General features: G+C 54.6%; 4 protein-coding genes across 4 annotated transcripts; 1 reads left to right on the top strand and 3 right to left on the bottom strand.

Annotated features, from left to right (window-relative positions):
• Positions 1 to 2,377: 2,377 nt before the first annotated feature.
• Positions 2,378 to 3,697, bottom strand: CCMA1212_009121 (Flavohemoprotein; the record flags this gene model as incomplete). The annotated part of the gene is made up of 1 exon (XM_073706221.1): positions 2,378 to 3,697. The coding sequence occupies one exon, from the start codon at positions 3,695 to 3,697 to the stop codon at positions 2,378 to 2,380; it is 1,320 nt and encodes a 439-aa protein (XP_073555255.1).
• Positions 3,698 to 7,503: 3,806 nt separating this feature from the next.
• Positions 7,504 to 11,786, top strand: CCMA1212_009122 (Protein kinase dsk1; the record flags this gene model as incomplete). The annotated part of the gene is made up of 5 exons (XM_073706222.1): positions 7,504 to 7,667; positions 9,971 to 10,761; positions 10,854 to 10,914; positions 11,008 to 11,269; positions 11,346 to 11,786. 5 exons carry the CDS (start codon positions 7,504 to 7,506, stop codon positions 11,784 to 11,786), a joined length of 1,719 nt encoding a protein of 572 aa, XP_073555256.1.
• A 1,253-nt stretch (positions 11,787 to 13,039) lies between these two features.
• Positions 13,040 to 14,469, bottom strand: CCMA1212_009123 (uncharacterized protein; the record flags this gene model as incomplete). Its single annotated transcript, XM_073706223.1, has 3 exons — positions 13,040 to 13,910; positions 14,097 to 14,332; positions 14,446 to 14,469. 3 exons carry the CDS (start codon positions 14,467 to 14,469, stop codon positions 13,040 to 13,042), a joined length of 1,131 nt encoding a protein of 376 aa, XP_073555257.1.
• Positions 14,470 to 15,691: 1,222 nt separating this feature from the next.
• CCMA1212_009124 (Ankyrin repeat domain-containing protein 50) lies at positions 15,692 to 17,719 on the bottom strand (the record flags this gene model as incomplete). Its single annotated transcript, XM_073706224.1, has 1 exon — positions 15,692 to 17,719. The coding sequence occupies one exon, from the start codon at positions 17,717 to 17,719 to the stop codon at positions 15,692 to 15,694; it is 2,028 nt and encodes a 675-aa protein (XP_073555250.1).
• Positions 17,720 to 20,136: the final 2,417 nt, after the last annotated feature.

The raw sequence follows: 20,136 nt of genomic DNA on the forward strand, positions 1-20,136 counted from the left end.
GAAATGAGAATCAGAAAGACATGGCTGAACAAGAAGAAGCATTCATGAGAAGGCAAGGTCAAGACAAAAGGAAGAGTCACTGAATCAATATCGCTCGTAAAAGAAAAGGAAATTGAAATCAAAGTACGAAGAAATGAAGAGGCGAAGAAGCGAAGTAGCGGAAGACGCCGTGAGAATCAACACGGCGGTATCCAGACAGAAAAAGAAGGAGGACGCGGGAAACAAAAGGCGGCTCTGGGATTGAACACTGGAGAATGAAAATCGCCCTAGTGCCGGGGTTTGAGATTGATGGAGGAAGAGCAAAAAAAAAAAAAAAAAAAAAAAAAAAAGACCCCAAGAGCCGGGCAAGGGTTGAGATGGATTATGGGCTTTTGGATGGATATGGAAGCTTTCTGGATGAGCAAATCAAACCCGGGTCAGGGCCAGAAGCAAGGAGCCACAGGCAAGCCGGGAAGACGCGGGGTAAAGGGACCGCTGGCGTTGCAAAATGTCCGTCGAGGTTGGGTTGCCGTCGATTGCTCGGGGAGGGCCAATTCGCCATTTCGTGAAGGAGCAAGGTTAGGGGTGTGGGAAAGCTGAGAGCGGGAGCATAAAGCATAGATGGGGAGCAGGGCCAGAACCAGATGGGCCGGAGCCTGGACTTTTGAGAGAGGAGCATGAACAGGAAAAAAGGGGGAAGGGCCGAGAACAAGCCAGAGCTTGAATCTGACAGCTGCTACTACTAGTACCAAGCTGGACGCAGTTGAACCAAGAGACGAGGCAACGCAAAGGAGCTCATCGCAGAAGATGTCAAGTCTAGCAAAAAAAAAAAACATGCGAAGTCGTTGGATGAAGAGCAATAGACGGATCTGATGGCGGCAACAAGCCCAAGCCATCAAGCTCCGACTAGCAACAGCCAGCGACGCCTACCGAGCTATTCTTGTCTATTCATCCTGCTGACCTCGAGCTTCTAGGCCTCAAGTCTATCACTGGCCCTACTTCGCTATCTCGCACCTTATCTTGGAAGAATGGCCCCCCTGCGCACCCGGCGGAGCGCAACGCANACCTAGACATCGCCCCCCCCTTACCAGAATGGGCGTCGACGTCGTTGACATGCCGGCGACCTTACCTATATGCCAGGGACCTCCCGTCTCGAAATCCGCAGCGCAAATCATCCACTACCGACACCCGCGCCGAAAGTGCTGACTGAGGTGCTGCGAGGCGTCACGAACCGCCCCATGGGCACCGCCTAAGCCGTTACCGGTAGCAAGTTGATGCCCCCCATCGGCGGGGGGGGCGGGAAGCGCGAGGACACACATAAAAGACACACATTCATGGATGCCCGAAACTCGGGGGCCGTCCGGCCATCTTGGCGTCCTCGGAGAGCGACAAGGGCTGTGAAGCCATCCTGAAGCCAAGCGAGACCAAAGCAACCCCCCTCGAGGCTACCGTACGTGCTCAGGGTACTGTCCAGTTGCCTAACCGGGCTCTGCAAACCTCGCATCTTCCAGCCTGGCTCTGTATTAGACTCCCTCTCTTCCGTCTTTTCGTTAGCAGGCATCAGCATCCCTAGGGCCCGTCCTTTTCCGGGTTGTTTCACCTCCGCTGCACGTCTGTTGGATCTGCATAGCCCCGACGATCCCGCGTAACTCTGGCGAGCGCCCGCGGGCGGCAACCTCTCCCACTAAATCCCCGGACGTGGGCTTTGTACTACCCTGAATCCCAATACTTTTTGCGGTTCACATCAGGAATGAATACTGGAATTAGAAGAAACCGGTGTTGAGGAGACTCGGCACCAACTGCAAGAGCCGACGTTATCACGAGACGAGATTGCATGAGGCTGACTGAGACGGTCATCGAGGCCGCGCATCCCGTTGGGCCGGAGAAGTCAGAAGACACAAGTGCGCGATTGCGAGGTGGGTGGTTGAGAAAGTCAAGGGAGATTCCACCTGATCTCCGATTGACTCTACAAAGCTGTTTCTGAATTCGTCGGGTCTTTTCTTCGGATGAAGGGACTCATGGACCAAAACGCTCTCAATTCATAAAAATACTGGTGCCGAGCCATCTAAAACGCTCCGTTAGATTTCATGAACTTTCAATGAACTAGATGAGCACTCAACCGGCACATCACAATGCTGAGCGCTGTTCATCTGCAAACAGAGAAATCGCTTTTATTTCCCCCCTTTGAAAGGCCTCATTATCATTCCGTATGGTTCATTAACATCTTGCCGTATCTACCCAGTGTATGCCATCCAGACCTTGCAATATTGCCCAAGCCCATCTCTATGTTCCCGTGCCATGACCGCCCTTAGTTCTTCCCGTCATCAATCGATTTGAATCCGCACCAAGCTTTCGTGTCTTCCGCCTCAGACGTGCCATCGGTAGACAAGCAGCACGCTCAATTACTGCTACTGCAAGGCGTCGCCGCCATTGAACGTCCAGACGCAATACTCAGAGCATCAACCTGAAACTCTGTATCGCCCGTGCTGAAGAGCTCAAGCTTGATCCTCTCGCTGCCGATGCCAAACTCCCTCAGCCGCTTCGCCATCTCCATCATGAACTGCTCCGGCCCGCAGATGAAGTACTCTGTCGACGAGTTGCCCAGCCACAGGTCTTCCGCCTGCACCTTGTCCAGATCAACCCGCGCGTCGTGGTCGTACGTGACGCCCGCTAAATCGGACTCGGCCAGGCGCGTCTTGAATATGTTCGTCTTGACGTTGGGCTTATCCCGGGCGATCTTCCGTATATGGAGGAAGAACGGAATCGAATCTCGGGATCCCTGGACCCACGATATCTGCCTGTTGGGCTGCTTCTCAATGACAGAGTTGAGGATGGATACCATGGGAGTGACGCCGACGCCGGCCGAGATGAGCACAAGAGGAGCATTCGAGGTGTTGTAGGTGTCGAGGAAGAACTCTCCCGCCGGATGAGTAAGCTCTATGATATCCCCGGCCTTTTTCTGGTCAATGAGCACGTTGGAGACGACGCCCGGATTGGCGCCAAACGAGTTTGTCAGATAGCTCGGGTGTCGAACCGTCTGTGAGCCTCGATCCCGCTTGACCGTGATGCGGTAGTAGTCTGGCCTGGGCTGCTCACTGAGTGAGTACTGCCTCAGCTGCTTGTAGTCCTTATCAGGAACCTGGACTCGCACAGAGACGTATTGGCCCGGTAGGAAGCTCGGCAGCTGCTTGCCGTCCTCGGGGACGAGGTAGAAGGAGTAGATGTCGTCCGATTCCTCCACCTTCTGCTCGATGCGGAACCGTCTCCATCCCTGCCAGTGCTGCCAGTCGTGGTACAGCTGGGCCTCTCGCCCGATGAGCATCTTTGCGAGCAGCCAGTAGGCCTTGTTCCAGGCAATCTGAACGGAGGGAGTCATGGCCGGCCCCAGGACTTCTCCAAACGCGGCGATGAGATACTTGCCCACGATGTCGTAGTGCTCCGGCCGGATGCCGAGGGAGCAGTGCTTCTGGCACATGCGTTCCATCTTGGGGATCAGCTCGGTGATGTGGTTGATGTTGTTGGCGAAGCTGAGGATGATGGCCGTCAGGGCACGGGGCTGGCGGCCGTTTGCCTGGTTGACGGTGTTGAAGTAGTTGTGGAGCTCCGGATGGTCCGTCAGCATGTTTCGGTAGAAGGTCGTTGTGATGAGCTCTCCATGCTCAGTCAGGGCTGGGATCGTGTCCCTGACGAGCTTGACCTGCTGGAAAGTCAAGGCCATGTTCGGGATGCTTGATAGAAGAGACGCTTGAGTGCTGTAGAGTCAAGTTGTTGACAAGGCGGCTATGAGGCGTGTAGGATATGCCTTGATATCAAGATGTAAAGTAGGTATGTATCCAAGCTCCGGTAAACAAGGGACTAGGGAAAAAAAAAAAAAAAAAAAAGGGTATCAAGGTCATACAACTAATTGCGAATAGGAAAGCAGAAAGCAGGTAGTCGCAGCACGTAAGAACCAACAGCAATCAGTGTCTATGCGGAGAAGAAGACTGAAGATTCTAGGGCGGACATGGAGCTTTATCAATAAATCGAGCCTCACTCCTTGAACACTCTTGGTCAAAAGTCCATGGGATGATTGTCCGTCCCCCGTGACGAGCCGGATGCGCCGCATTGTGCCGCTTCACGCTTCACAAGGTCCACTCCGGCGGTATGTATCAGCGGCTGAGGAAATATTGGATCATGAGGAACAGAAAAAAAGAAGGAAAAACCGAAAGCCATCTCCATAATCTCAACCAACCACCGAATACCACGGGCGTTTTGGGCCGTCCAGATCGCATTTGACGAAGGCTTGGGCGAATCGTACGATATGGGCCAGGGGCTGGATCCGGGCTGACACCATTTCCAAACACGTTCTAGAATGGCCATGCCTGCCCTGGTGCCGCCGACTCGGAATCAAGATTGGAATGGGAAAAGTGGACGTTTGAGCAATCAAAGCACGCGAGCAGCCATGGCCGGCATCTTGGTGCATCTTGTCGCTCGGAGCCCAGCCACGGATTGCGTCAGGGGCTTTGCAGATTGTGGACTCCCCTTGGCATATCGAACGACAAAATATGGAGATTGCGGCAAACACGCCACAAGCTGGAAAAGAAAATCTCTATCCAGATGGATATTGACATGTTCCTGCGCGCACATGCAGTGCTGTCTGCCGAGAACCGGGACATGGGGGTACAATGACAACCAATCACGTCTGGAAAAATGACGAATGGAAACGGCTTCACCATCGGCAGCTTTTCACAATATCCGTCATGGACGGGGAGGCGTTCAGGGTTTCTCCGGGTTTGCTGCCCCGTAGGCTTCGGCCAACGCTCCCGCGATGAGGAAGAGCTACATGTAGGTAGCTGTCGCGTCGCCACATGTGATGATGGGTTTCTCGTCCCAAAGCGTCCATGGGAGCTGAGGCCGCAGCCCCGTCAAAACCGTTGTGGGAAAGGGTTTCGGCAGGCAGTTGGGATACGGAGTTTTTTTCATGTGAGGTACATGTCCGAGCGCCTGTGTTGGCATCGCGGGCCGCAGTTTGGTGGCGGATGCATTAATCAACTACTAGGGGTATGTTAGTTGCAACGGTTTTCTTCTAGCATGACAGACTATCGACCAAGTTCGGACCTTGTAATCAGCCCATGTCCCGCTTTGAGCATCAGAAGACCGTACTTGTAGGGGCAGCTTCATATTGCCTTCATATCCAACCGTGCGCCCAGGGCGGCGGACCGCGCTGGAATTGCCGGCAAGGTGGATGACCTCCCTGCAGTCGTTGATGGAAAGTTACTGCCCCGGCCGACTGCATAACGGGTGAGCCGCCGCGTGCATGAAATATCTTGCATGCGCTCTCCTGCGCTACCTTCGAGTATTGGGCAGTAGCACAAGTGCAGCAAGTTGTCAGAGTTGTGGTCGCTCTTCTCAATTGAGGCGATGACCCTCAGTATGTCTCCTTTTCGAGATCCATTCAGCTGCCTTATTTTCTTTAGCCCACAGACAATGTTACTTCCCAGGAGAGGAGTAGTATCTGGAATGCCATATGACAAGGATAGCTTTCGGGTAATGTTTGAGGCGTTATATCCAGTCAGTGTCCTGCTGTAAGAGCATGATGCATTTCGTGCTTCGTACGGAGTACAGGGGTCTGAAGATACGGCTGATGATGGCCGACGGCTGGTGATGCCTGTTGTTGCTGTACATGTGTTCTGCTTTTGGCACTCATCAGTCACTCCTGAGATATAATCATAGGGGGAAAAAGTTATGCTTCCAGGAGCTTGACCTTGACCGCTATCAAGCATGGAGAGGCCGATTTCCGAGGATGATGAAGTCTGAATCGCGTCGTTGGCTAGGACATGAAACCGAGGTCCAGAGCCTGTACTTCGTGTAGTATCCGGGATGTGGAGAGTTTCGAGGGTTCGTTCCGCATCAAGACAACTGCACCGAGATCAGATGAGAACAGGCACAGAATGGGAAGAGAAGTAGCCTAGAAGACGGGAGGAAGGCGTCCCGCGTGGAGGTGGTTGTTGCCTCAGTTGCGTCACCGATGTTCTCCTCGGTCGATCTGTTTCTGCACGAGAATGGCGTGTATGTGTCAAGGTTAGGTAGTGCTGGTAGTGCGGGAGCGGCGTCACGAGATTCACACATTTCTCACATGTCAGCTCCCCTTCTTCCTGCCCTGGCCCGCTCCCTGTATGGTTTCTTTTGGGGATCGCTCTGCTTTCTTCCGGAGCTTTTGGCGTATGGAATGCCGGAGATTTCGATGCTCTTCTCATGGCTTGCCGCCAACCGATATCCAAGCCGGACCGGACCGCTCCTAGACCCCCATCGAGATCCCCCCGGCAGTTTCGTCGTTTGTGGCTTTGTTGGGTCCGTTTGAGTGATACCTCCCGTGCGCTTGGTGTTTCTCGGCCGAGTCATGGATGAGGCATGTCGATGCGTGTCGATATGTGGCCGGCATCGTATTACTGTACACGGATGAGTCGCCCGAAGTCCCTTAGCGCCGAGCTGTAGCGGTGATCAACAAACCTGCTAGTAGTTTGTAGATCCTCGGTGGAATAAATTGCGCAGCAGCCCTACGGCGCAGTCGACGAGGCCTTTGCCGCTATGCTGAGTTTCGCTTGGTCGATCTCAGCTGACGCACTGGAGATGTTGCCTTTCTGGCGATGAGTCCGCTTGTCACCCTTCAACTGGAGGATACTGACTGTTCCTTGACCCATTTGTCTCATACTGAAACCGAACGAGGTCCGACAGCTTCTTTTCCAACTTGCTGATGCTATCACGACGCCTTCGCATGCCATATGATCAGTAAGGTAGGTAGGAAGGGACACCTGGAGAGCTCTGTTGATGACAGGCACGACCCGTTAGTTTGTCTCAAGTGCCTTCCTGAACCTTCTACCCATGCTCTCGATTTCGTCACCATGAAAGAAACAACCAATGTCGGTCAAAGGCTGGAGAGCAAGGTAAGGTATTCACCACTGTCATTCCTTCCATCGCCTCCCGTGTACCTGCCTCCATATCAAAACCGAGCAAGGCGAGGTACCTGGTATAACCTCATCTCAGAAATTCTAAATGCATACATGCCGCCAGATATCTTTCTCATGTTCATAGCAAGGCGTAAACGTAGATAGATAGAAGCGAAAGGAAGCGCGAGCAGCTCAACAGCCGCCGTAGGTAGTCTATGGAGGGAAGTTTTTCCCTAGTTACCTACCCATTCGCATTCTATTTTTACAGCTGTCCAGTGTCTCTTTGCCCTCGCCCCGAACCTGCCACCTGCCACGACAATATTATCCTTAGATACGGCAACCCGATAAACAGCAACCACACGCACCGTTCCTGCACCTTTTTTTCCTCTTCTGCCAGCCTTTATCGATACCTACCTTACCCAACTCAGCCTCGTCCTTGTCGCATCGCGACTCTCCTCCTCCTCTCCGCTCTTTCTCGCCACATTCGCCTCGCCTCGCCTCCCGACTCGGCGATTTCTTTCTTTCTTTGCTTTCTTCTCTGCTTGCTCTTTTCTTCTCCTTCTTTTTGCACCTGAAGCAATAAACAGCGTCTGCAGCTATGAGCGGCAGCGACGTGGATGCAGATCGTACCAAGAACGACGCCCTCCCACCAACTTCCAACGGCTCCAGCATCGTCAAGAAGCGCAAAAAGGACCGCAAGCCCATAGTCACCATGGAGAAGTCCAACCCGGCCTGGCACCTGCAGGCATCTGATATGCACGAGTGAGTCCGTCGCTTTTCTTTACCTTTTCTGTTACGCCTCTCTTTACCTTTACCTCTTCGCCTACCTTACTTTTCCGTGCCTATCGTCCCCCTCTCCCCTCTGAGAGCCCTGCGAGCCATAAAAGTGACGGGATGAGCATGATGTGCATCTGGCATCGTTCATGTATCTGCGCTGCTATTGGCAAAGCACTGGCCGGGTGCCTGGCTGACCTTGCTGTCCAACTCCACCGTCACATCACTCAACATTCCCCCTCGCAGCCCGCAGGCTCGTTTCTATTCCCCTTTGCGCTCTCTGCATGGCATCTGCATGGCCTTTACCACCCGCTGCGGACGGCAACTCGCTTTGGCTGTTGCCCCTCGTTGCTTTGAGCCCCCTCTATGACATGGCCGGCTCCACCATCTTGGCTGTCCCGAGCCCGGCATTTGCTCCAGTTGAGCCCAAAGGGACCCAGAAGCTGCAGGAGAGGGAAGGAAAAAAAACAAGGCAGATGAGGATGATTACCTCATGTGTACCTTTATCCCTGATGCCCCATGATACTGCCTACATTCCTTGAAGGAGGCTGTGGTGAGGATGCTCCCTGTACGGATGCTATTCGCTTCAGCGGGACCGCGAACAACGTTCGAGTGAGACCTGCCTGGGAGGCCGCTCCCGAAGCTGATGAGGGCTGGGTCCTGCACCGAGCCGGTGTGTGCTTTGTTTGATTTTGCGTTTGATTTCTTTCCTTTCAATTTGGACCTTCGCGCCTTCGTCGTTGTTGCTTGCTTGCTACAGCAACGACCTCGCACCTCGGGCCCAAGTTTGCTGCATCCAATGTGGCCTGGGTTACCCGCTGCTGCCCGTCAAAGGCTCCGTTGGCTGCTCCGGCGGTGGCATCCCGTTCCCGTTTCCCAATTTCCTTCTGTTTGGGCTCGAGCAGTCCTTTTCCTGGCCTCTGTCTGCTGTTCTGCACTGATAGGCCTCGGCGCCGCCATCCCCTGGGTCCCTTCCCTCTGGCGAGCCTCTTTTGCCTTCTCCAGTGCTGTTTGCCGCCCCGGCTCGCATACGAAATATTACAGTTCAGGCTGTGCTTCAGGGCGTTTCGCCGCTTGCAGTTGCCCCGCTGGAGGGGCAGGTTCGGGCGGGTAATGAATCAAGCAGCTTTTTGCTACGGCCCAAGTGCGTTTTGCAGGTGCTGCCGCTTTCAGCTGCTCGCCGTCATCATTGGGCCCAGCCAATGGCTCTCTCGACGTGTGTGCGCGCGCGTGTGTGAGCTCAGCCAAGTCTCACTCTCTTCTGCCACGCCCTGCTTGCCCTTCTCCCCTCCGTCACCTTGTCACGATACCGCCCTTTTCCACAATAAACCTCACCTTGTCCACCCTGCCCGGTTTGCTGCCTTGGGGAGGAGGGAAAACGCCCGAGGCTCTATCCCGTGTCCTGTTTGATCACTCTGCTATTGTTTTTCCCTATTTGATTCTTTCTTCTTTTTCATCTTTATTTGCGTCTGTTTTCCGCTCTTCCCTTTCCTAGCTAGCCGCAACGGGCGCTATCTCATCGTCCCTCTTGGAGGTCGTCTCCGGAAGCCAGCCCCGAGTATCGTTGCCCAGCCATTTGCCGCAGAGAGACGCTGCAGAATGTCAAAGGCAGCATGAGCTTCCTCAAGACTAGGTTCCCCTCACCTTTCCTTATTCCTCTCACCGAAGCCATCGCCTTTTCAAAATCCCCTTTCTAGCCGCAGGGCTCTTCTGAAGCTGAGGTGCTGCAAGGGGCTCCTTTCGAGGTTCTCGTGCCCAAGTGGGCGGCCCGCTTTCTCACGTACAGACTGCTCCTACTTGCGGCTTGTATGCTGCCAAGTAGCGTCGAGTAGTGTTACGTGCTTACCACTTGCCTCACTGTGCCTCGAGTGCCTTCGGTATCTCCTGCTGCTCTCGCCAACTCCTCCACTGCTGCTAGCAAGTGCTGGCTGGTCAAGTGGCAAGAGGAGGCAGTGTTGCTAGAAAGTCTAAGCTGGCGAGAGAAACCGCAACTATACGCACATGGGATCCAATGTTGATGCCAGTTCACCCCGCAAAGGATTCTTTGGTTCGACTTGCCCACTAGCCTCTCCCCCCCCTTCTCAGATAGACCGCCCAATCAGGAGCGACTATCCCTGCGCCCGCCTCTCCAACTTCAACCCTTTCTCTCTTGTTTCCTGTCGACTTGCTGCCAGATCGTTCCTTGGCCATCATCACATCAACCCCCTCTCTATCCCGCCTGTTGAGCGCGCTTCCAGAGCCTCGAATCGCGATCGCTAACCCGTCCTGCTTCCTTTTTTCCTGCCATCTAGAACCCGCCAATTCCCCAGCGCCGCCATGGCTCACTCGCCGTCCTCATCGTCAGCCGCTGACGACCCCGCCGAAAACACGGCCGACGAGGAAGATTCCGAAGACTACTGCAAGGGCGGCTACCACCCCGTCCAGATTGGCGAAAAGTTCAAGGACGGCAAGTACACGGTCGTGCGCAAGCTGGGCTGGGGCCACTTCTCGACCGTCTGGCTGTCGCGGGACAACACCAACGGCAAACACGTCGCGCTCAAGGTGGTGCGATCCGCCACCCACTACACCGAGACGGCCGTCGACGAGATCAAGCTGCTCAATAAGATTGTGCAGGCCAACCCCAACCACCCCGGCCGCAAGCACGTCGTCAGCCTGCTCGACTCGTTTGAGCACAAGGGCCCCAACGGCACCCACATGTGCATGGTCTTTGAGGTGCTGGGCGAGAACCTGCTGGGCCTCATCAAGAGATGGAACCACCGCGGCATCCCCATGCCGCTGGTCAAGCAAATCACCAAGCAGGTCCTGCTCGGCCTCGACTACCTGCACCGGGAATGCGGCATCATCCACACGGACCTCAAGCCCGAGAACGTCCTGATTGAGATTGGAGACGTTGAGCAGATTGTCAAGAAGGTCGTCAAGCCCGAGACCCCCGACAAGGAAAACAATCGCAACGGCCGCCGGAGACGTAGGACGCTCATCACCGGCAGCCAGCCGTTGCCATCTCCTCTCAACGCCAACTTCAACCACAACAACCTCTTCCCCTCGTCTGCTTCTCAGGGCAGCCTCGGCGGCATGCTAGAAGGTATGGCCTTCCTATTGTCTGGTGTTTGATTCAACTCCTTCCTTTTGTGGCTTTTTCTGACATTTGGCGCTCTCCTCGTTTTCTATGTCTAGGTAAGCAAAAGGATGAGTCGTCAACGGCCGATGATGCTCAGAGCAAGAGAGAAAAGTCCGCGTAAGTCTAACTGCCACAGCCCCTCTCTATCTTGTTTCTTCCAGGTTGTCCTCCTGCTGACACTCCTTTGTTTGATTTTTCCTCGCCGTCTAGTGACCTCTTGACCCGCGAAGTGTCGGGCATCTCGCTAGATAAATCTAGCACACCGTCGTCAGCCTCGACCAGCGACAAGCGAAAGGCGGACGATCCGCATGCATACGACATAATCAGCGTCAAGATTGCGGACTTGGGCAACGCGTGCTGGGTGAACCACCACTTCACCAACGACATCCAGACGCGACAGTACCGATCCCCCGAGGTGATTTTGGGCGCAAAATGGGGAGCCAGCACGGATGTCTGGAGCATGTCGGCCATGGTGAGTAGTTCTGACTACCCCGGCGTCCTATCTTCGTCTACGCTTTTCGGTCAAGCTAACAAATGCCCGTCAACAGGTTTTTGAACTGATTACCGGCGACTATCTCTTCGATCCCCAGTCTGGCACTAAGTATGGCAAGGACGACGACCACATCGCGCAGATCATAGAGTTGCTCGGCCCGTTTCCGCGATCGTTGTGCCTCAGTGGCAAGTGGAGCCAGGAAATATTCAACAGGAAGGGAGAGCTTCGGAACATTCATAGGCTGCGGCACTGGGCTCTCCCCGATGTTCTCCGAGAGAAATATCATTTCAAAGAGGACGAGGCTAAGCGCATTTCGGCCTTTCTGACTCCCATGCTCGAGCTGGTGCCGGAGAAGCGGGCCAACGCCGGCGGCATGGCCGCCCACCCCTGGCTGGACGACACTCCGGGCATGAAGGGCATCAAGATCGAGGGGCTCGAGCCTGGCAGCCGGGGTGAGGGCATTGAGGGCTGGGCCTGCGAGGTGCGGAAGCGATGAGTTGGAGGAGCTGCCCTATAGACGGAGCAGAAGTCATGGATCAGGGCCATGCCGCGCTTGTGTGTTTTTTTGCCTGTTGTTTTTTGAACCATACTACGCCGCCAGTTAATGATGAGTGGACAGTAGAGGGTTTTTGTGGTTCCCGGGCAGAATCGAAGACGCTCAGGGTAGCCTTTTTTTTTCAGCAGATGTCGAAGTAGATACGAAAAAATGATTCCCTTACGAAGCAAAGAAGAAAAAGAACACAAACAACGAAGCACACCCGGGAAGAAGATGAGAGAGACTCGGAGGGAGGTGAGGTTCTTGGAGGAAGCTGGTCGCTACGATGTTTAACATGATTCGGAGGGGCGTCAAGATAAATAGACTTTGCAATGTGACGATTTTGCATCACACCTTGATATTTCGCCCCGTCCTATGAGCCTCTGAGTCCCTTTGAAATTCCTTAAAAGTCCTTTGAAATCCCTTGGAATCCCTAGATGCGCTCCCTTTGGCGGAGTCAAGTCAGTGGTAGTGCCGACTATCTATCTATCGTCCTTCAGTCCACCCTATCGCGAGAGACGAGTAAACAAGCCGAATGCCCCTTAGAGGGACGTATGCATGCCCTGTCTCGATGATATTGATCGTGGGCTTCTCCATTCGCCCTTGAAGACCCGTCCTGCTGTCGATACGGTTATATCAAGCACATGTATCTTTCTCATGTCCTGGCCATGCAACATAGGGTAAGATGAAAAGGGTAGGTGGTAGGTGAACATGGTAGCGAGAGCTAAAAAGTAAGGTAAGGATAGGGGTATAGGTATAGTTGAAATGACACCTAGGGCGGCTTGGGGAAGTCAAGCTCCATGTGCCAAAGAGCAGAAACCAGAACCAGACAACAGATAGGCAGAGCCGATACAGAGAAAAAATTGCGTAGAGAAATTGCGTGTCGCAGTGAAATGACAAAGGGCAGAATGAAGACGAAAATAATGAAAGGGGAAAGCCGACAGGAACCCATAGGAAACCCATGCGGAGAGATATCACTGCAAAAAAAGAAAGGACGCCTTCCACCGAGCCCCCTTGATTTTTTTTGAAGCTTTCCCCTCTCCCTTTGCCTTTTTTTGCCGTCTTTTAGAAGCATTTACTTTTCATGTCCTTTCCAAAGTGAAGAGACTTCGTTTTCTTTTCTTTGATATCATTTCCCTTCGCTCCTTTAGGCTTTTGTTTCAGCCTGCAAAAAACCGATACGCCTGCCCCGGTGCAGAGCCATCCGCAACCATTTATTTCTTACTTCTCGTCGATCTCCTGGCCTTGACTGAAGCTGCTGGGCCATCGGCATGGGAACTTGAGAGCTCGCTGTCCTCGGCTTCTTTGGCACCATCGTCAGTCTCCGGCGTCGTCGGCTCTTTGCTCGAGCTCGCGTCCTTTTCTTTCTCGTGTGATTTGAGGACTTCTCTTACGATGCGCTTCCCTTCGTCCATTTCGCCGTTGGGCGTCCCGCAGGCCATGCACTTCCACATGCCCATTTCACCAAGGCTCTTAGTGCCGGGTGGCGCTTGCCCGTTGACCAGGCGACAGGAGCGGCATATCAGCACGATGCGGTTCTTGGCGGCCGTCTCGTCTTCGCCCAGGAGGACGTCGAAGATGCGATCGTACCAGTGAGGCTCGGAGGGGGCCGGAGGCGGCATGTTGTACGTCTGCTGACTTTGCGCCGACTGAGGCCGGGGAGGAGGAGCATGGCCAAAGGCGTTGGGCGCAAACTCGGCCGTGGTGTCGAGGGAGCCGACGCTCAGGGCCAGCGGCGTCACGGGCCGGCTGCTGGGAGCCAGCGAGGCGGGTGAAAATTCTCGTCGAGGGACGTTGGCGGTCGGGGGAGGCGAGATATGAATGCGATCCGGCATCGTCCACGAGCCCTGCTGTGGCTTTTTGGCGTCTGGCGCTTCCTCGGGCGCCTCCTGTTGTCTGCTGCGCGGTCTTCCATCGGCGCCGCCGTATTTCTCAATGAGCTCCATGGTGGAGTCATATTTGGTCGCGTCCTTGAGCTTCTGGATCGTCTTGCCGCGCTCTTCCTGCAACGCCTTGAGCTTGGCTTCGAGGCTGTCTATGCGGAAGTTGTAGTAGCTCGTGATGACGACGCGAGTTGTGTAGATGCTGTGCGACGATGAAGGGCGGAGGGGCAAAAAACGTCAGCCAAGGACCCAAGGGAGGGGGAAAGGAAGCAAGTAACTATGCGTAGGCTCGGTGCATGCGTATGTATGCGGTTTGTGCGCAAGTCCCAGCATGAATTGCGCAAAAAAACTCATCGAGCAGGAGGGGGGGTCAAGGAATCAAACTCACAGGACGGGTCCTCCAGCCATTCCGGTCCACTCCCAAGGCCCGAGATTTGGATATCCCACAACCAGGAGGAGGACGATGACGCTGACGAGGTAGGCAAAGGAGGTGTATAGAGTCCCCAGCAGTTTGATCTTGCGGGACCGCAGGCGGGTCCATTCTAGGCGAGACTGAGTGGTTGTAATCTTTTTGGAGAGAGCCGAAAGAGCCTTTTCGAACGAGGCCGGCGAGGAGTCGTCGCTCTGTGCGCGCGCAAAGCCAGCTAGTCAGTGACAAACTTGAGAAGGAGGAGAAGGAGGAGTAGGAGGGTGGGAGAGTCGGTAGTAGAGGCAGTCAATGCTGGTTGAAAGCTTACCTTCCACGGCCAAAAGGACACCATGGCGGGCTGCTGTTTTGGAGGAGGGTAGAAGGACAGTAGACGAGCAGAGAGAGACAGAGCTTCTCTCCCTGTACAAAAGCTCGGCCTGGTATACCGGATAGTTGGCAGTTGAGAGGGAAGATCAAGCTGGCGGAGGACGACTGTTATGAAGACGGAGATTAAAAGGGGGTTGCGCAAGTTCCCTGCAAGTAAGCAAGAGTCTGCAGCTGGTGCTCTGGAAACGGCGCAGCCTCAGGGCAAAACGAGTCGAGGCTGGTTGAGGCCCTCGTGAGCCCTCGCGGAGGAGAAGCACGAGACACGACTGGAAGGCAGATGGCAGGACCGGAGGCAAAGCGAGTGACTTGGGTCTAGCGAGTAGCTCCGGCAGGATGAAGAAGTACCTTTTTGGACACAGAGGCAGGAATGAGCTCGTGGTGACTTCATTGGGCAGGTGGGAGCGCGGCGCCACAGGCAGGTGGGGCAATGTCACTTTATCCGCGGTGGCTAATTGGGCGTGAGGATTGGCGCACAGCCACAGCTGGTGCAGACTTGCAGCTACCCCAGATGGTGAGCCACAGACGGATGGGCGGGCAGTTGCCTACTGGAGAAGGTATGACAGAGTGTGCGAAGAAAGAGCGTCCAAGTTATGATGCGGTGATGGAGATGATATCATCGCCACAATCGTCAGAAACTTTGAAACGAAGGGTTTCTCGAGCAACGAGAAGAAAATAGCCAATATCTCAAACCACGATAGAGTCATACGCCACGAGTTGCAGCCTCTCGTATTCTACCGGCGGATTCCATATATTAAAAATGCAACCCTTGAGACAGGCACCACTGTTTGGCCGATCGGCCGCTAAGATTCAGGGACTTTGGATCTTGCATAAGGTATGAATTCTGATGCGGCTTGACATGACGAGTCGATTGAAGGGAAAATGCGGCACCTATATATCTGTTGTCTCTTTCTCTTCCTTGTCTTTTATATATAAGGTATTCTCAGTTTCCTTCATGCTCAATCGCTTGTTGAATCACGCCGTAGGCCGTGAATCGTCAATTCATGAAAATGGCTCGAAAAAGCGTGCCTTGTGTGAAACTCAAGTCAAACGGTTCGAGTTACAAACTCATGATTGACCTTCTTCCTTGGACCCAACCTACCTCCGTGTAATGTGTATATGTTGTGCATATGAAACGAATGATGTTCTGAACCCCAATTGCAATTTCCCAAACAAAGCCCTTTATGTCCTCATTGACCTTCAACGCCAGCAACAAAACCGTCAATACCCCCAGCAGCATCCGCAGTTAGCCTGCTTCTCACGCTGGCGCTGGCGGCAAGGTACTCGGGAGCATCACTGTCATAGTCGTGGTTCCAGAAACACTGATGCGCCCTCCACGTGTGAGAGCTGTCCTCGCATGTCATGCCGGCGTCGATGCACTCCGCGCAGATGAGCATGCCCCCGTTGCAGTCTTCACATACATACGCCTGCTCCAGATGCGGGCTGGTCCGGCAGCAGATGCTGCAGAGGCACATGGAGCAGTCGTACTTGAATTGCGTGCGCTTGCCTACCGGGTCCTCCAGCCAGATGGGGATGCCGGCCTTCTGCGCGTGTTTCTTGAGGAACCGGACAAACTGCCGCCTCTTGGACCTTTGTGCCCAGGCGAGAAGCGTGCAGCCGAGGAAGTCTCTCTCATCAAAGTCTGCATATCCCTCCTTGATGAGCACCTCGACCACTTTGCGATGTCCGTTTCTAGCGGCCGCGAAGACGGGTGTTGTCCCGTACTGGTCTCTCTTGTTGGCCGTGCTCACCAAGGGAAGCAGTTTCTTGACCAGGCGCGCGTGGCCTCGCATGGCGGCATGGAAGAATGCCGAGCGGCCTTGGTTGTCCAGGTGGTCCAGCTCGAAGCCAGGGATCCTGCGGAACATGTTCAAGAGCCGGATGCCCCCTGAGTGAGCGGCTCGGATGCCTGCAGTGCAGCCGTCATCCGAAGTGGCCATGATCTTGGCTCCGTAGCCCAAGAGCAGCTTGGCAGTGTGCAGGTGGCGGCCGTCGGCAGCACACATGAGAGCCGTCCATCCGTTTGTGCTCCTGGCCTCCACCTCGGCACCCTTGTCGATGAGGATCATGGCTGTCGAGCTGTGGCCATTGTCTGCAGCGGCCATGACAGGTGTCCATCCGTTGTCGTTGGTCATATGGATGTCGGCGCCATAGCCAATCAACAGACTGACGGCGGGATCGTGGCCGTTGGACGCAGCCAGCGCGAGCGGAAACCACCCACCCATTGCCCGGGCCGCGATGTTGGCCCCCCGGCTGAGCAGGAGCCCGCACATGTTATAGTCGCCCCGACTTGCAGCCATGCACAGAGGAGTCCAGAGGTTTCGGCAGGCCTGCTCTATATCAACACCTCGGTCGAGCAGCTCATGAACGACGTCGTCGTGTCCCTTGTCGGCCGCCAGGATCATGGGCGTCCACCCCATATCAGTCAGAGCCATAGGATCCAAGCCATGGTCAAGAAGCTCTGCCACTGCCCTTGTGTGGCCGGCCTCGGCTGCCGAGTGCAGGCAGGTCCAGCCTGTAGCCGATCGCTCAGATATGTCGGCTCCCCTCCGGATAAGATAGCATAGTATGTTTGCGTGGCCGAAGACGGAGGCGGATCTCAGTGGTGACCATCCGTTTTCCTCGTCGCTCTCCATCGAGGCACCGTAGCCCTCCAGCAGCAGCTTCGCAACATCGATGCTCCCATGGCTGCAAGCCACGTTGATCGGCGACCAGCCACTCCTCGTGGGTGTCCTGATGTCCGCTCCGTTGTCTACCAGCACCCGGATAACGTTGGTGTGTCCGTAGCTGGCGGCGAGGGTGATGGGCGTCCACCCTCTCCCGTCCTCGGCCATGGGATCGATTCCAGGCATCGACAGCACCAGCTTGGCAACCTCCCTACTCCCGTGGCAAGAAACAACAAAGACGAGATAGGAGTGGTCTTCGAGGCGGATGCCGGCCTTGGCGGCTCTCTCCAGAGTCTCCACTCTGTCGTGGCTGGCTGCCCACGTAAGGCAGGAAGCCCCGTTATACATTTCATTCCGCTGGTATAACGCATCGCCAAACATGATGTTGAAGAGTTTGCATGTCCTCGCAAAGGCGGCAATGTCGTGATCGCTGGTGAGGTACCCTCCGATATGGCTGATGATTTCGTTTGGGATGCTGAGCAGTCCCGTCTTCTTGCTGTTTTGCTGCATCATGCTCCCATCTTGTTCGATCAGAGACTTGTTTGCTTCCATGGTGGAGATGTTGCCTTCGTCTACATATGTCTTTGGAGAAGAGAATAGTAAGAAGGTGTAGAAGCTTGAAGCAGCAAAAGACGCCGATGCCCGTATGCCGAAAGAGAAGACTGCTGATCAGACAATGTTAGATGAGGAGTCGAGTCACGGAGCGTAGAGGAGAGTTATATACCAGAATCGAATCTCGCCAGGAGAGGGAGCACAAGAAGCACAAGAAGCACAAGAAGCACAAGAAGCTGAGGACAACAGTCCAGGTGGATCGTCAGGACGGCATGGCCTCCCCAGAGAACTGGAAATTAAAGAGCAATTAGACAGAAGGGAAGGGAAAGAGATGAACGAGGCTATCCGTCACTAAGTGGCTGGCTGCAGCTGCACAAGAACGCTTCAGCCTCAGCGCCAAGCTAGACATGTATGTACTGTATTAGCTGCCATGGTATCTGATAGGCAGGCAGTCGGTTGTGAGAGGGGTGCGAGAAGGAGGTCTGCGAGGAGAGACTAGCAGAAGACTCGACGCACTCCATGGGTGGTGGAACACATGTGCGGATGGCTCTGAGCAGGAGAATGATGGTGGAGATGGGCGACAATGAGAGTGAAGCAGTGAAGCCGAATTCGATGCCGGTCTGTTCCGGCAATGGTTGTATCATTGTCAAGCTCCTGGTGCCCTCGCAATGCTCCCCCCATGCCCGCCTGTTTATTTAGTTGAGGTCGATTAGCGATCCTTTAGCTGAGATCCCAACCCTCCGGCTCCGAAGCAACGAGACGAGGCGAGACGAGAGGACACTAGCAGAACCAGGCACGGGCGGCTAAGGAATCTCTGACGGGCAAGCGGCAGCAAACATGGGATGAGGATGTTAGGTACCTTAGGTATCACCGGACAAGTACATAAAAGATGTTGTATTCTCGAGTATTGCCTTACACAAGCGGTTACGGCAACGTACCTACCTAGTAGGTAGTCGCTCGGCCAAGTAGGTACCCATGTATCATTCTGGCTACCTGGATTGCTGCTCTGCGCCTGCCTTAGCAGCATGGGGCCTTGTTTCAGCCCCCCCCGAGCCATGCGGCCACTGATTGGGCAGGCACGCAGTCGGAGAATCAGGCCCGGCTTCTGGTCTGGCGGGAAGAGGTGGGGCTGCTGGCAAGTGGCAAGTGCGGGAAGGCAGGAAGGGGAGTTCGAGGCAAGGGAGCAAGGAAGGAGCCGCACAGTGCGGACAACCCACCAATGAGCCCGCCCGTGACGTGTGCGCGCACGTTGACTCTGGTCGTTCTCTCGTGCATCGTGCAGCTTCAATCTTGGAGCTCTAGACCTTCCAATCCACCTAACCTACCAAACATACCTCCACCTATCCCGGTACGAGGTCGGCAGCGAGGTACATACGGAGCTACGTCCATTGATTCTAACCAATCTCCAGATCTCGGCTCCGAGTCTCTCGTCATTGTTGGCCTTGGCTTGATCCCCCTCTTCCTTTCACACGAAGCTCGAATGCTGAAATTCAAGAGCTCACACTCCTCTATAAAAGGTCCTCTACCTATCCAAGTACTTTTCTTCCAACTTCCTATCGACGTCTCCTCTTCAAAGCGCCGACTTCCTCACTGCCGTGTCAACTCATCGAGGCTCCATCGATCATGTCTCTCCCTCCCTTGAGAGACACGGAACTTGGCTGTCCACTTACAAGTTTCTTTCTTGCTTTTTGCTGTTCTAGCGGTCAAACAAGGTCCCGTCTCCCTGCCTTGTACTGCAAGCCACAAAGAGCACCTCCTCTCGACTCTCGTGTGACGCGATATGTATTTCGCTCTCTTGCCTGCAGAGAGCTGCGCTTGGCCGGCTGACTTTAGCCTAGGGAACCCCCCCAGCTTGTCTGATCTACTTGAGTCGATCCGTACTGTCCAGATGCCCAACCACCAGGACTTCGGGCTCCTTTGCATGGCATGACAGCTCGGCCGGCATTCACGGTCGATGCTTTGGTTGACGCAAGTACAGGCGACTGCATATTGACTCGCTCCAAACAGCGGCCTCGACGTGATGAACTATGATGGGACGACGGAGAAGCCAAACCGCCCCCAAAAAATCCGCCTTGAAATTGACCAGCCCGCTCGGCAGTCCCATGGCAATCCATCACAGCCCATCACAGACATGCTATTACATACATGCAGTCGCAGTCGCTTAGCCGAGATTGCTGCAAGACGAACCGGTGAGCCTGCGGAACCTCTAACTACGACTGCTCGCCTTCCGCTGAGGCTGTTGATCCTTGTACACGCATGACCTTCGATTGGCTTGACCGGCAGTCTTGCTTTGCTGGCAGATTGTATTATGAAGCAGAAATATGCAACTGGCGTCCTCGTACATACCCCTCACCCTGTCTCATACGACGCGTTTCTTTCCTTTCCTTTCCTCAATCGTGGATGCGATGGATTGCTGT

The sequence above is a fragment of the Trichoderma ghanense genome, assembly GCF_004382785.1.
Source record: "Trichoderma ghanense strain CCMA-1212 chromosome Unknown scaffold_15, whole genome shotgun sequence".
Lineage (NCBI taxonomy): Eukaryota > Fungi > Ascomycota > Sordariomycetes > Hypocreales > Hypocreaceae > Trichoderma > Trichoderma ghanense.